We start from the raw sequence: 15,838 nt of genomic DNA on the forward strand, positions 1-15,838 counted from the left end.
CAGCAAAAAATATTTACCTGGAAAAGAAAAGCAGCACAAAAGCCAGGCCAGGTCAAAACCTTAGATTCACATAAATGATAAACTGAAAGTAGTCAAAAATACAGACAGGGGTCAAAACCAAAACGGCTAACAAACCTGATTAAACTGAAAACAGCAAAACTACTTGAAAGGTTGGCAGTAGTTTTCAAGAAATACAAATAGGTAAGTATTTATACAAACATATGAGATTGAACACAGATAAACATGGTTAGTACAAAGGTGATGTGGATCTAGTGAATATTCCAGGATTGGCAGAATGAGGAGATGTGACTGACATGCTCTTTGGAACGATAGGAAGTACAGTTTGTGGAGTTCACTGTGACAGAAGGAGAGTGAGAAAGTGACTGTTGTGATCAGCTGTGATACTTGCCAAAGGAGGTGTTACTGATCCTGCAGGAGGCCTACATTTCTGCTGCAAGCCTTTTTGCTTTTGTTTTAACAAAACTATAAAAGCAATCGTGCTTAAAATATAAAAATATATATTAATCTTCGACTTTTATCATTTGGAAATCTGAATTTACTCACTTAGCTATTCATAGTAACAAGTAAATTCTGACAAACATAAAATAATTCTATAGAACTAATGTCTAAAGTCTTGTTGCTCCAAGCATGGGTAAATGTTGGGCTGGTGTTTAATCGGCTATTAGGCAATACAAGGCATACTGAGCTTTCTTATCTTTTTATCACTTTTGTCTGAGGTTGAATAGATGTTTCTTTGTTGAGTGCTTTTAGTTCACACCTTAGATGGTAGGTGTGAAAGATGCAGACATTTTGGTTACCTATGAGTCACAAGTGAGGATATCGCAGAACTGACAAACTCATTTCTAAATTTAGCGTGGGTACATAAAGGTCTGTGTTCTTCTTCAAAGTAGGGTGCGAATATATCACACCTGATACTCAGAGAAACTAACATCCCTGTTTTGTTGTTTTTAAGTTAAATTTTACTCAAAGTTGTCTGACTGACCTCTTCTCTACCATTTCGAATTGATTCTGAAATCTTAAAGCTATTACCTACAGGCTTGAGCTCACTGGTGGCCCCAGTTCTTTCCACAGCAGGTCAGTAAACTGTCTTAGTTCTCGTGTTATTACAGCCTTATTGTTGTAGTTTTAAATTGAAACTTTGTGTTTGATACCATGTTTTACTTTCGGTTTAAGCTTGTGTTAGAGATAGCCTAAATATATTTTTCATAGGTTCATCAGTTGTTTTCTTTACTTCCACACTTTATCATTATTTTAACGATGGGAATCGTGTAAGACGTTGATTTGTTGCATCTTTTTAAATCGATGATTATTTTTGTCAAGTTTTTTTATTTTCTTTAAAAAATAAAAGATTGTTTTACAAAGGTTGCAAACTGATTTGGCATTTTAATGAATGTAATTAATTTAATGATTGCAGTCTGTGTTACTCCTACAAATTTTACAAAGACATTTGAACAACTACAATAGTTTTTGAACAGATTTTGAACAGATGTTGGTGTTTGTTAGTTAACTGATTTCTTTTGCTTGTTGTAGGAGGAGCTGGACAGTTCCTAAGCCTCTAGAGAAGGAAATTAAAATGTTTTTGTTTCCTTTATTTTTTAGGGATATCATGTTTTACTTTCAGTTTAAGCTTGTGTTATTGTTCATCAGTTGTTTTCTTTACTTCTACACTTTATTATTATTTAATGATGGGAATCGTGTAAGACATTGATTTGTTGCATCTTTTTAAATCTATGGTTATTTTTGTCAAATTACACAAAAAAAATAGTTTATACAATGGTGATATGGTCTTACTTAATTACATCAGGATGGAATGAGTTCAACTGGCTCAACTTACCACAAAACACCTGGTTTATTGGTTCTCTTTGATTTTCAGATTTTCTGAGTATATGTTTCTAAACAAAAACTTCTAAAAGACTTCTTAACTAAGCTCATCTTTCCAAATCTGGAAACTGTCTGGATGACAGAAGCTGAAAATTCAAGAGAGCTGAGAGTTAAAGTAGTTTGAGGTCAGTGAAGGTGGTGGTGTTATGGTGCCTGAATGGTCATTATTAATATTATGCAAGTATGTATCTCACTAGTTATTAAACTTCAGCAGCTTTTTCTCTCTAGCTCTTTTTATATGTTCTGATGGCCAGGTATCTTTGATGGGTTTCTGAAGCCTGATTTCTCTCAGTATTGTGTGGTTTTCTTCAACAGACAGACTTGAGCTGTACAAAGATGAAAGTGTCTGTGGTCAGTATGCTGTTACTGTTGACAGTTTATTTGTCTATACGGAGGGTAGGTGTAATTTATTTGTATATATTATGTATGAATATATAGCTTTTCAAGTTAAAACTTTATAATAATAATGATAATAATAATAATGCATTTCCTCATTCCTCCCGAAGTGCAGTGCAGATGTTCTGCCCCTGGACATGGCCAAAGACTCTGTAGATGATGCATATGATGGGTGTAAGGATGCTATGAACAAGCTAGTGCTGTCAAAGTACATGGAACATGAAAAGAAGAACACTCCTGGTTTTGCAGCCGCCTGGAAATATGCACTTAATAAATGCTCTAAAGATGGACTTGACAAACACCAGAGTGCAGCCATATACCTGTATACAGGGAATCCTGAAAAAAATAAAAACTGCTCATATAGAGAATTTAACACTGCTACTCGTAATGGAAAGAAAGCGTACAAGTCAGGAAACTTTAAGTTTTACACACTGTTTTTCTTTCTGACTGATGCCATTCAGCAACTCAAACAAAAGCAAACAGGCTGTTTGACCACATATCGCAGAACTAATGTTACATTTCAAACAGACGTTTTCAATAAAACAGTTCGATTTGGGTCTTTCACCTCCACCTCTTTAAACAAGGCATCCAGCCGTTTTGGTGAGAAGTCCTGTTTTCAGGTGTACACGTGTTTCGGAGCTTCTGTGGAAAAATACTCAAAATTCCCGCATGAGAGTGAGGTGCTAATCCCCCCATATGAGGTCTTTCGCGTCACTTCCATTGAAAAAAACAAGTGGTGTGAGGTGGTTTATAAACTCAAAAGTGATAAAACAACGAAAAGTAACCTTAACTGTGCAAAAACCAAGTAGTGCCATCCTAATTTATTACTGTCCTACTGTTTACTGCTGTGTGGGTTATTTGACGAACAATAGATAGACCATATACTGATACTGTATGTCGATCTTAGAGACATGAGTATCTGGTGAGGAAGCTTCCTGTTGAGAGATCAGATCTGATGGAATCATTTTGTCTTTAAGGGAGGCTGATTGGCTTTAATAAATGCTACAAATTACTCATCTATAGATTACTGGGATAACACTGGGTACGGTTATTGTACTTGGGTAAAATTAGAGCACATCACAAGAGTCAGCGCTACATCACCTGCTTGTTTAAATACACCAATGTTTTAATATATCTGCATTTCAGTCTTTTGTCTGATTAATCAGTAATCTGATCTGGATTGTTTTAAAATTGATCATTTTTTAAAATTCCCCTCATTATTCACTGTTCATTTTTTTAGTTTCTTAAAAAAAATAAATGGTTGTTTTACAAAGGTTGTAAACCGATTTGGTATTTTAATGAATTTAATGAATTTAATGATTGCAGTGAGTGTTACTCCTATAAATTTTACAAAGACATTTTAACAACAATAATAGTTACAGATTTTGAACAGATCTTAAGCCTCTAGAGAAGGAAATGAAAATGTTTTTGTTTCCTTTATTTTTTGGTTCTTTTACTGTTTCCTGAAGATAGTAAGTAAAGGTATTATTGTTATATATCAGTGTGTTATATATCAGCCATGTCACTCCACTGCTGCATTCTCTTCACTGGCTTCCTGTAGCTGCTGCCCACATCAGATTCAGAACCCCCTGAGTCTGGCCTACAAAGCCAAGAACGGACCAGCCCCTCCGTACTTGATGGCGATGGTCAAAAGCTGATCCGCACCAAGAGCCCTTCCAGCTTCAAGTACGGCTCGGCTCGAAAATCCATGGAAGACGAGCGTCCAGACTTTTATTCTGTCCTGCACCAAAGTGGTGGAACAAGCTTCCCCTGGGTGTCCGAACGGCAGAGTCCAACGCTCGCTGTCTTCAAACCCAGACTGAAGACCCACCTCTTCAGAGAATACTTGGGCAAATAGCAGAGTACTATGGTCCCCTTACTGACTTGTGTTTAGTAATGTCTAAGCTTAGAGGTTTCTTTGAACTATTAGTCTATTCTAACTAGCTGAGGTTTTTCCTGGGTAAATAGCAAAGCACTTTTGTAAGTCGCTCTGGATAAGAGCATCTGCTAAATGTTGAGATGTACCATGAAGTAGTCACAGTATCATCAGTCTTGATTATCAGGCTTAAATAAGGAGGCCAGAAATGCAAGTGTGATCACAGCCAGATCTGCTTCACCTCAGGAGGTTGTCTGAGACACATTTAAGCCACATTATAGCAGTGTAAATGCATCCATCTCTCAAAGAAGCATACAACAACCAAAACCCCTCCTATTACAATCAAAATTACTTCCCATGCAGAACAAACAGCCACTTTCTCATTAGCATGGTCAGCCAAAGCTGTTGCCGTCCACCAAGTTTGAAGAAATGCATGGTGCCAAATAAAATTGCTGAAGATGTTTGCTGCCCCAAAACTCTTCAGCACAGTCCAGGAAAAGGCTGAATGGATAAACAACTGCTTGCAGTGTAGCAAGCGTATTTGCATATTCCATCCTACACTGCCACTGAATTTCAGTCCAACTAACCAAAGACGCATTTGACTCCTCAGTGTAAATGCATGCGGCTAAGATTTGTTCAGAATACAATCCATGTATCCATAAGTCATATTAATTAATAAATGGGGTCCAAATTGCCTCCATTAAACAGATCCACCTTAATTCTCACTAACCTTAACACTGGCCCCAATCCAAACCATAATTCTAACACTTACCTTAACCTCAACCTAAAACCCAACCCTAAACCTAGCCTTACTTTCACTCGCACACTGGCCCTATTTCAAGTAAATTCTCATTAACCATCTTGTAATCCACAACAATGTCACCACGACTCAAAACCTAATCCTAAACCTGTCTCTAATCCTAGTATGGTCCTCTAATCACAACCACAACCTAAACTTCAACAAAAACCTTAACCCCAACCCTGGCCCTAAACTTAACCCTATCCTTAACCCAAAATGTAATCTCATCCCTTACCATACTCTAATCTTGACCTTAATCCAAAATCTAGCCAACACCCTGACCCTAATCCGGACCCTATAGCTGTTATAGCTAGGGGTAGTAAGGAGGTAACATTAAAAATGTGTATGATTGAGGCAACAACACAGCAAGCAAGACAACCACAGCAGTAATTTCATAATCAAGAAGCCACAGCTTAACTTAATAATTGCATCAAGAAGGGTTTATTACAAACGGATAAAACTAACATCCAAATATCTGTTACAAGCAGATTGGATACAAATGAATATGGTTTAAACTTGCAAATTAAATAGTAAAGGTGGACACTGGACTGCGCTAAAGTTATAATAAAGCTTATTCAGCATATTGCCAATACATCATGACCATAATGAGCATACCTTTAATATAAGGTGAACATGGACACGATAAATGCTTATTTTCTGATATGTAGACCAAAATAGTAAACAGTAAAGGTGGACACTGGACCACGCTAAAGGAAAGAAAGAACAAAACTAATAGCCTGTCTAGCCCAAAGCTAAACCTGAAACATAAATACACAGGTGGCACCCTAGCCTAGTGTGTCTGAATATTAAAACAATGACTACCGTGAATGTATAGGCGCAGAACTTGCAGATGATGATTAATGGACCAATACAAGGTTAATTTTACGCTTAATAAAAAAACTTGATGGACCTGATGAAAGCTGTGTCATGTGGGAACAGCAGCAGGTTATGCAATACAGGACAGTGCAGGTCCAAATCCTGTCTCAACCTGTACAGCGTAATTCAGTGCAGTTCAGTCTGTAGGGAGACTCGTCGTAGAACCTTGTTGCAGTGGGTAAGAATGATGGTGCTCACATGTCACAGCTGTATCAGTCCGCTACTAAAGTCTACTACTAACTGTGCTCCTCTCTGACTGCAATAGGTGTTGCTCTTTGCACAGGATGTGGGTTGCTGTGTAAATATGACGCCAGAGTTGTGTGAGCATAAGATTGTTGAGACTTTCGATTTCAGTCAGGGAAGGCTTTTTCTAAATGCAAGACCAGATACTATAAACACATGATCAGGGATAGCTGAGAAGAATCATGGGAGGTAAGTGAGCGAGAGTTAAGCCACAATAGTCTACCTTTCAGTTTTCTGTTCATTTATACATACATTTATCAGTCATAGGATTCTCCAAATGTGTTACCAGCTTATTTCACCTCACAGTACAGCTGGGCGATTTGTTAAAAATGTTTATCATGTATCATATTTTGTCATGCATACAATATTCACCAGAAGCTGGTTTTAAAAACTTACTTAAAACTTAAAAAATACTCTCTGTGAGGAAACATGCTGTTGGTCAGTGTTCTTTAAGTACTGACATCATTGACATTCAATAAAATACAGTCACATTGCCCACCTCTGGCCAGCATTTTGGAAATAAGAACCTAGCAGAGCATCTTGGAGCTAATCTGTTGATAAATTACACTCACTTTTAAACATTAGAATGTATGATACACCAATCAGCCATAACATTAGCACCACTGACAGTGCCATTTGGCAAGGGGTGGGATCTACACATAAGCAAAAAGTGAACAGTCAGTTCTTGAAGCATGACAAATGAATAAGCATAAGAATCTGATCCATTTTGTGACCTCACGTAACTTGCACCACGCTAGCAGAGTAGTCAACGTTCAATAGCACGGTTCTGTGGCAAGTTAATTCACAGATTAAAATGAAGAAGAATATATAATGTACAAATAATGTACATAATAATCCATAATCCAGTGCAGTGTTTGATTTGAAGGTTTACGCACAGCTTCTTTGAGGAAGGCAGACGGTCAGACGGTTTGTTTGATGCACTCTGCTGTTGCACGACAGTCCCTATACTAGTGCTCGCTGTAGGGATATGGATTTTCACATGTAGGGGGCGGTAAATAGAGCACAGTTTTAGATTTGCATACACTTGTTTGTGTACTCTTTAGTTCTACTTTCTGCTGCTCCTGTCAATCACAGCCTGATACAAATTACAGGAGCTTCCTGAATATGTTGTCACATGGTGAAAGGATGTACAGAGCTCATACAAGAGAAAGGTCAATATCCTCGCTCTCTTCTACACAGTTAGTGAACCAGGTAGGAGGTGTGGCGTAGATGGTGAATGAGATTTTGTGAGAATGAGACGGCACACCACTGTCAAGGAAGGCTTGGATTGAAAAATCAGCAAAAGTGAAGCACAAAAGATTTTCTGCTACTGCTACTAAATCCTCCAAGACTTCCAAGAGTCTTTTCTCTTTAATCTGAATGATCTGATATTGTAGACAAAGCCATAGTCGTAGACTTCATATTAGGCACAGTGTGAAATGGTACACCCCTTATTCTAAAGGGCTTTCTGACAGTAGATGCTGTACTCTGGCATAAATGGTGGTGAGAGCTACCTATAAGTCCTGTGATGACTTTTTAGGATTGTTGGATATTTCTTTACTCCTTATTTGATCTCGGGCTGAACTTGCTTTGACAGACAGGCCTGGCCATATTGGCAGTAGTAAGAGTCTGGGAAGGGATTTAAAAAGATCTCAGAACAGTTAGAAATCAGTCCTGGCTGTGCCAGTGCCAGTGGAGAACCCCAGACTCCTCTAGATTTACAATCTTCTTTCTGAAGGCCCCAGTGAGCTCTTTGGATCTGGACATGGTGATCTTCTTCACCACTCACTTCAACAATCAAGAGCAGACCAGACTAAACGTCTGAGGTTTAAATAAGACCTCAGACTCCTCCAGAATAATCCTCTCCAACCATGTTCTGATTATCTGCAGCTGATGTTCTACACCTGGTTCTAGGTGTCCTAACTTGTTCCTCACTAGAAAACTCTATTAATTACATTTTACAAATTTATTTAACATTTTTTCAGTTTAATGTGTAATTATATTGCCTCCATCTCTCAATATAGGTCAAATGAAAATCAAGTGTGCATATTATGAAATTTAAATGTGGCATAGTATTTTTTCACGTCTGCATTTGTACTTTCCCTGCTTTCTCCAGCTCCGCAACTCTTCTTTAATAAGTTTTGATGGGCATGTGTCCTTGTAGAGATGCTAAGACCCTCTGATTTCTCTCTGCAGTTTGTAATTTGTCTATAAAAGACCTGAGTGGTGTGAAGATGGCCGTGTTTGTGGTCAGTGTGCTGTTCCTGGTGACAGTTTTTTTGACTATATGGAAGGTAGGTGTCAACAGAAAGTTGTTCTACAAACTAAATATATTAGAATTATTATTGTAATCATTATTAGTAATGTTCTTCCACCATTCCTCCTGCAGAGCAGTGCAGACGTCCTGCCCCTGGACATGGCTGAAGGCTCTGTGGATGACAGCTATGATGGCTGTAAAGATGCCATGAATGCATTAGTGATGTCAAATTACTTCGAATACGAGAAGAAGAATACTCCTGGTTTCTCCAACGCTTGGAAGGTTTCACTTAGTAAATATGTCAAAGCTGAACTTGGGAAATATCAGTCTGTGGCCATATACATGTATACAAGGGAACCTGTCTGTAGGAACGATTGCTCTTATTCTGAATTTAACACTGCTACTCGCCATTTAAAAGAAGCGTACAAGTCAGGACACTTTCAGTTTTACACACTGCACTTCTTTCTGACTGACGCCATTCAGCAACTCAAACAAAATCAAACAGGGTGTGTGACCACATATCGCAAAACCAAAGTTACATTTCAAACAGATGTTCTCAATCAAACTGTTCGATTTGGGTCTTTCACCTCCAGCTCTTTGGTAAAGAGTTTGACAGGGTTTGGTAATAAGTCCTGTTTTGAAGTGTTCACTTGTTTCGGAGCTGCTGTGGAAAAATACTCAGCATTCTCAAATGAGCGAGAGGTGCTTATCCCCCCATACGAGGTCTTTCGCATCACTTCCATTGAAGAGAATACATGGTGTGAGGTGGTTTATATACTCAAAAGTGTTGGGAAGAGGAGTGACCTTCGGTGTGCAAAAACCAACAGCAGTTCAGCAGCAGGAGCGCCGTCCCTATATTTATCTACCCTACTGTTTCCTGCTGTGTGGCTTATTCAATAAACAGATGGTATGAAGCTCCTACTGTATATATTATGAACACCCCTTTTAATGAATGCATTTCTTCTGAAATAGAGATGAATAGGCAGTTTATATACACTAACAGCCTCTATGCTTCTGGGAGGGCTTTACACTAGATGTTGGGTACCTTAGCTCTGGACCTGGAGAACCAGTGTCCAGGAAAAGTTGGATCGCTTTGCCTAATTAATTATTTTTATGTGGTCTTAAAGGTCTCAGTGTGATCTTTAACTAAGATTCAGATTACAGGCATGCACTCTTGATAGCTCATTGTTGCAGATACACTACCTGTCCAAATGTTTGTGGACACCCCATATAATGAATAGAATGATGGTGGTGAATTACAATACCTGCTCAGGGGTACGTTTCACTTTTCACTTAAACTTATGTTTGTTTGTTTTTCTTTATTTCCATGTTTTCTTCATTTCTGTTACTGGAATCACTGTTCAAAAGAAATCTATATATGGGTTTTACCATGACTTGCATAAATCATAAAAATGTACATTACAAAATATTTTTCTATTTTATGATAAAGTATTTACCAGGCAGGTTTTTTTTTTTTCCACACATGCAAAGTAACTTGAAGTGGTTTAAAAGGAACTGGAAGCTGAATGGTCAGGAAGGTCAGTCAGACTGGTATCAAAACACACTATAAAGCAATTTATAAAAAGTTGCAACCAAACTTTAAACTGGTTTTAGACTTTAATCTGATTCTATAAACTGGTCAGAAAAGGACAGTGATTTACTGGTGTTTACTGGTGTTCATTAACAGCATGTCTTATCTCAGTTGTGAGGCTGCTTATTTGTATAAACAAAGATCAGATCGGTATCGTCTGACAGTAAGCATTTGGGTATTCTGATTAGGACATCCCTAGCACATAGCTTAGATGCTATTAGTGGGATCTGTGGGATTTTCCAACTATCTGTCCCATGATATTTATATCTGACTGTTCTGCTCTTTTATACATACCCTATAGCCCACTTTAACACCTACTGAAGGTATTCCTCATTTAGCCTCAGCTTTCATAACCACTTACCACTTTAAGACATTAACTACCTGGCCAAGTGATAAAGTAACCAAACAGCAAGTAAACACCATGTCAAAACCACTTTAAATGTAGAAGACATGTCAGTGTGCATCATAGACAGGCAGCTAGGATGCCATTTGATGTCTGAAGCCTTCATTTTTTCTGCTGGGAATTCAGTATCAATGTAACTGGTGTTGCTGAATGTAAACTTTAGCATACGTTAATTTTTAGGGAGTTTCAGTGTCAGTGTTACTGATGAATACAAGCTATATACACACACCGGCTGTGGTGTATTATACACCAAAGCTTAGCCCACTGCACCACTAGAGGGAGACATGGCGCATGGTGCAAGGCTCATTGGTGTTGACCTACTGACTTAGTGGAGGGTGAGTGTTCGCAGAGAAAGCGGACTAAGCTGACTCAGACATGACCCTGAGGAGTCCATCTTTAGGCCATTCTTAAAGATCTGTACAGTATATGGCTTTTTTTGTTAAATAAGTTGAGCTGTTGGATTTTACACCAAGGATACACAAAGAGATATACAGAACCTCTCTAAGTCGTCAGCCTTAAGTGATGTTTAAAGTGTGAGCTTTAACAGCAGCCTCTCATGGTTCATACTTTCTACAGTATCTCAGACTAGCCTGGAGACAGGAGAAGGTGTATTGCAGACTGATGTGGGTCACTCTACGAAGAGGCAAAAGCAGCTATGAAACAGGGCTTTAAGCTTATAGTATGTAGCCAGTGAGGGAGTCAGTAGAACAGCTGAGTTGTATATGTTTAACATGACTGGTGCAGATAGAGAAGGTATGAACATCAAGCATAAGGCCGGTCATGTGGTCCTGGTACAGGATGTAAAGTGCTGTTGAGCAACCACGACACCAAAAACCAGAGTCACCTATGAGAGCGTCTTCAGGGGAGGGTAAAAAAGTAGAGGTTTCAAAGTAGCCTGTTGCCTGTCTCTTCAGTCTGAATGGCCAAATGACTTAAGGTTGTTAAACATATTTCTGTTATGATAGTTATATACATCAAACAGTGTCTTTTGATGGGTTGATGGGCTGCAGTCGGCTGGTCACAGAGGAAACTCTCCTGAAGAGTCAGCTTTAAGTTACTTGAAATTCATATATGAAAAAAAAGAAAAAAACATATATATATATACATACATACACACACACACACACACACACACACACACACACATACACATATATATATAATTGTTTTCATATATTAATTTTGGACTTGAAGTTGGAATTGGACTAGAAATTGGTGAGGATCTGGAGAGGGTTGTTTTTTCTTTTAGGCAGATATGAGGTGTTATTGTGCTATATATATATATATATATATATATATATATATATATATATACATACACATACACACACATATATGGTGTGTACATAGGGTGTACATAAAAGAATAGCACAATAACACCTCATATCTGCCTCAAAGAACAAACAACCCTCTCCAGATCCTCACCAATTTCTAGTCCATGATGAAGAGCATGCTGAGCAGCTTCATCACTGTTTGGTGTGGCAGTCATTCACGTCAAACAGATGACCACACGGCTCTGCAGAAGTTGGTGAAAACCAAAGACCACAAAGTTAATCTAGTACGTTCATCTTTACACGTACTCCCACCAGTCGTCTGTGAGATCATTCAGATACACCAACAATGAAGCTGATGAAGCCCAGAACAGTCAGTGGAATCGGTTTGCTCTCGTTATAGGTTTAGATCACCCAGAGGAGCCTGTTAAGCAATTTACATACATACACCAAACATAACATCTACAAGATCAATCGCAAAGATTGCAATGTAAAGAACTGCCAGATTCACATCGTGTGAAAATGCAGAAAACTGGAGTTAATGTGGCTCAGAATGGCTCAGTGCTGCCACAAATTTTTGGACATATAAAGTATGTGTGAATGATGCTAAATGATAAAGTCATAGGTGAGGAAAACGCAGAACTGACAAACTCATTTCTAAATCTAGCATGGATATATAGGGGCTGTGATCTTCAGAGTGGGGCGTGACCACACCACATATATAAACTCAGCTGTGCACAGAAATAAGCTCTGGTCAGCTGTTTCAGTACGAATTTTACTGAACTCCAACGTGATCCTGAAATTTTATTAAAGTCAACATTATTTGCAAGCTTGAGCTCACTGGTGGCCACTGTTGTATCCAGAGCAGGTGAGTAAAGTGTCTTTGTCCTCCTGTTGTTGGTATGGTGGTGTTGTCTAAATGGTCGTCATAGCTGTAAATGTAAATCTTGCTGTGTTTGAGATCACATGTTACTTCTGGTTTCTTACAGAGAAATTGTTAAATTAGAATTTTTAATTAGAATGCTTTAATCTGTGTTCATTAATTTTATCAGATACATACACTAAAATATTAGTTTATACAGTGGAGATGCAATCGTATTCAGTGGCATCATGATGGAGTCAGCTGACCTGGCTCAACTTACCCCAAACCATCTGGCTCACTGTTTCCAATTTATTTACAGTGACTTATAGATACAGTTGAGTGTCTTTGTATCATTTCATTGCTTCTTGATGTAAAGACTGGTTTTCCTAACTGAGCACATCTGTTCTACTCTGGTTAACATCTGGATTACAGAATTGGAAATCTTACATCTGAGCTTCAAGCCTGTGAATTCAAGTGTCTGCAAGTTTTAGGCAGCTGGAGGTCACGGTTCTACCAGGAGCAGGTCAGTAAAGTGTAAAGGTGCCTAATGGTCATTTTAGACTTCACCATCTTTCTTCCAAGCTCTCCTTTCATATGTTTTTTTAATGGTCATGTCTCTCATACCCTCTGATTTCTCTCTGCAGTCTGTAGTTCTTTTCATTCTTCCATAGACAAGACTTGAGCTGTATGATGATGACTGTGTCTGTGGTCAGTGTGCTGTTTCTGCTGACAGTTTCTTTGTCTGCAGAGAAGGTAGGTGTAATTTACAGAAAGGTGCAAGGTGAAATTACACATATAATAATAATAATAATAATAATAATAATAATAATTTTTATTATTATTATCATCATTTTCCTACTTTGTCAATTCTCTTTCAGAGCAGTGCAGATGTTCTGCCCCTGGACATGGCCAAAGACTCTGTAGATGATGCATATGATGGGTGTAAGGATGCTATGAACAAGGTAGTGCTGTCAAAGTACATGGAACATGAAAAGAAGAACACTCCTGGTTTTTCAGCCGCCTGGAACAACGCACTTAATAAATGCTCTAAAGATGGACTTGACAAAAACCAGAGTGCAGCCATATACCTGTATACAGGGAATCCTGAAAAAAATAAAAACTGCTCATTTAGAGAATTTAACACTGCTACTCGTAATGGAAAGAAAGCGTACAAGTCAGAAAACTTTAAGTTTTACACACTGTTTTTCTTTCTGACTGATGCCGTTCAGCAACTCAATCAGAAGCAAAATGCCTGTTTGACCACATATCGCAGAACTAATGTTACATTTCAAACTGACGTTTTCAATAAAACAGTTCGATTTGGGTCTTTCACCTCCACCTCTTTAAACAACGATTCAGTGCGTTTTGGTAATAGGTCCTGTTTTGAAATCTACACGTGTTTCGGAGCTTCTGTGCAAAATTACTCAAAATTCCAGCATGAGAGTGAGGTGCTAATCCCCCCTTACGAGGTCTTTAACGTCACTTCCATTGAAAAAAAGACATGGTGTGAGGTGGTTTATAAACTCAATAGTAGTGAAACAAAGAGGAGTGACCTTAACTGTGCAAAAATAGTGCCATCCTAATTTATTACCGTCCCACTGTTTTAACACCAATAAACAGATCATACACTGATACAGTGCAGAGATCTGAGTTCAAACGCAGGTTTGTTGTGAGGGCTTGTTTGTCTGGTCTGGATTTTTTTTCCTTTTTAAATTGCCTAATTATTCATTTTCATAGTCATAAAAAAAATCCAAAGTAGGGTTAGAGATCTGAGTTTAAACGCAGGTTCATCTTGAGGAAATAAATAAATTAGTAAATGCTGTAAATTACACTGGGTAAAACGTTACTGTACTTTACTGTACTGTACTTTTTATTCATTTTTAAATTGCCTAATTATAATTTTCATAGTCATAAGTCATAAGTTTTACCTGGGTCATAGACCCTTAACTGCTTTGCTACTACAGTAAATTCTTAAAGGTCAGGAGAAGGACATTTAAATCTTTTGCTGTTTTTTTTTATTTTCCTTATTTTTTCTTTACATTTACATTTTATTTTGTTCCTGAAATCATTGTTCCTGAATTATTTTCAGAATAAATATCAACATGTTTTGCATCAAACTTTGTTTGTTGAGCTCTGGCTGTTACAGTGACTTGTGAGCGAGTGGTCTCTTTCTAAAGCCTCTAAACATTAAACCTGAGTCGTGAAGTTGGAACTGGAGATGCTGGTCATAAACTGGACAAGACTAGACTAGGTGCACTGAGAGGGGAAAGAGGATTTACTGAGAGGTACAGATATGTGAACAGGCCGCCAAGGCCTTTACATTCTCCCAGAAAGAAGCCTTTAAGAGTCTAAGAGTCTTAAAACAATCTCTAAGGTTATTTAAACAGGTGAAGGAAAAGCATAAATCATTCTAGAAGCCTTACAGAGCAATATATGTAAAATATGTAATCCCAAACCTGGCCCTAATCCTAACTCACTGCAGCTCTAAACTTCACCCCAGTCAAGTCTGACCCTCACCCTGCATTCAACGACATCTGTGTCAGCAATGGGTGCAACTTAAAGTAGCTGAATGCGTTCATCAATAGGGGTGTCCACAAATATTTGGACCTTTAGTGTATATACTGTTGCACCTCTAATTTGACATCATTTGAACCTGACAGTTCTTTACAATGTGTCAAAATGTCATGAATGGACAATAGAAATGCTTTTCAAGATCTATATTAAATTATTCTTACTTTACAAGTGTACACTGTACACCTTTTTGTGTGTGAGTACATCAAGTCAAGTCAAGTGTGTTTATTGTCATTTCAACTACATACAGAGTACACAGTGAAACGAAACAACGTTCCTCCCGGACCATGGTGCAACATAGACAGTGCATACAAGACACAAGTGCAACACAAACAAACAAGTGCGGACAGACAACACAACACAGTACAGACAGAGGATAATAAATAATGACTGTAGTGTGCAAGTTGTGCAATGAAGTCCAGTGAGGTAGTAAAGTTATCAGTGCAAATGCTTGTGCAAAAAATGCTTCCCATGTTACCTGGGATAAATGGTTGGAAAGAGAGAGAGAGGGAGAGAGAGAGAGAGAGAGAGGGAGAGTGTAAGATATCAGTTCAGGAGTTGAGTTGTGTTGAGGAGTCTGATGGCTTGGGGGAAGAAGCTATTGCAGAGTCTGGTCATGTTGGACCGGATGCTGCGGTACCTTCTTCCTGATGGCAGGAGGGAGAACAGTCTGTGTGAAGGGTGGGTGAAGTCATCCACAATGCTGGTTGCTTTGTGGATGTAGAGGGCAGTGTAAATGTCCATAACGGAGGGGAGAGAGACTCCGATGATCCTCTCAGCTGTCCTCACAA

General features: G+C 38.4%; 3 protein-coding genes across 3 annotated transcripts; all 3 read left to right on the forward strand.

The window, feature by feature from the left end:
• Positions 1 to 1,018: 1,018 nt before the first annotated feature.
• LOC140554248 (NAD(P)(+)--arginine ADP-ribosyltransferase 1-like) lies at positions 1,019 to 3,413 on the forward strand. The gene is made up of 3 exons (XM_072677119.1): positions 1,019 to 1,095; positions 2,218 to 2,298; positions 2,409 to 3,413. Exons 2-3 carry the CDS (start codon positions 2,239 to 2,241, stop codon positions 3,105 to 3,107), a joined length of 759 nt encoding a protein of 252 aa, XP_072533220.1. The 5' UTR covers positions 1,019 to 1,095; positions 2,218 to 2,238; the 3' UTR covers positions 3,108 to 3,413.
• Positions 3,414 to 6,232: 2,819 nt separating this feature from the next.
• Positions 6,233 to 9,930, forward strand: LOC140554249 (GPI-linked NAD(P)(+)--arginine ADP-ribosyltransferase 1-like). The gene is made up of 3 exons (XM_072677120.1): positions 6,233 to 6,281; positions 8,289 to 8,386; positions 8,482 to 9,930. The coding sequence occupies exons 1-3, from the start codon at positions 6,275 to 6,277 to the stop codon at positions 9,247 to 9,249; spliced, it is 873 nt and encodes a 290-aa protein (XP_072533221.1). The 5' UTR covers positions 6,233 to 6,274; the 3' UTR covers positions 9,250 to 9,930.
• Positions 9,931 to 11,778: 1,848 nt separating this feature from the next.
• LOC140554250 (NAD(P)(+)--arginine ADP-ribosyltransferase 1-like) lies at positions 11,779 to 14,570 on the forward strand. The gene is made up of 3 exons (XM_072677121.1): positions 11,779 to 12,999; positions 13,121 to 13,229; positions 13,355 to 14,570. Exons 2-3 carry the CDS (start codon positions 13,164 to 13,166, stop codon positions 14,057 to 14,059), a joined length of 771 nt encoding a protein of 256 aa, XP_072533222.1. The 5' UTR covers positions 11,779 to 12,999; positions 13,121 to 13,163; the 3' UTR covers positions 14,060 to 14,570.
• Positions 14,571 to 15,838: the final 1,268 nt, after the last annotated feature.

This window comes from Salminus brasiliensis, chromosome 4 (assembly GCF_030463535.1).
Source record: "Salminus brasiliensis chromosome 4, fSalBra1.hap2, whole genome shotgun sequence".
Classification (NCBI taxonomy): domain Eukaryota; kingdom Metazoa; phylum Chordata; class Actinopteri; order Characiformes; family Bryconidae; genus Salminus; species Salminus brasiliensis.

Excerpts from the sequence above, each read along its gene's own strand:
- LOC140554248 (XM_072677119.1), top strand. The coding sequence starts at position 2,239 with ATGAAAGTGTCTGTGGTCAGTATGCTGTTACTGTTGACAGTTTATTTG. Across the intron at positions 2,299-2,408 it reads TTTATTTGTCTATACGGAGG|TGCAGTGCAGATGTTCTGCC; the intron begins GTAGGTGTAATT and ends TTCCTCCCGAAG.
- LOC140554249 (XM_072677120.1), top strand. Across the intron at positions 8,387-8,481 it reads TTTTTTTGACTATATGGAAG|AGCAGTGCAGACGTCCTGCC; the intron begins GTAGGTGTCAAC and ends TTCCTCCTGCAG.
- LOC140554250 (XM_072677121.1), top strand. The coding sequence starts at position 13,164 with ATGATGATGACTGTGTCTGTGGTCAGTGTGCTGTTTCTGCTGACAGTT. Across the intron at positions 13,230-13,354 it reads TTTCTTTGTCTGCAGAGAAG|AGCAGTGCAGATGTTCTGCC; the intron begins GTAGGTGTAATT and ends ATTCTCTTTCAG.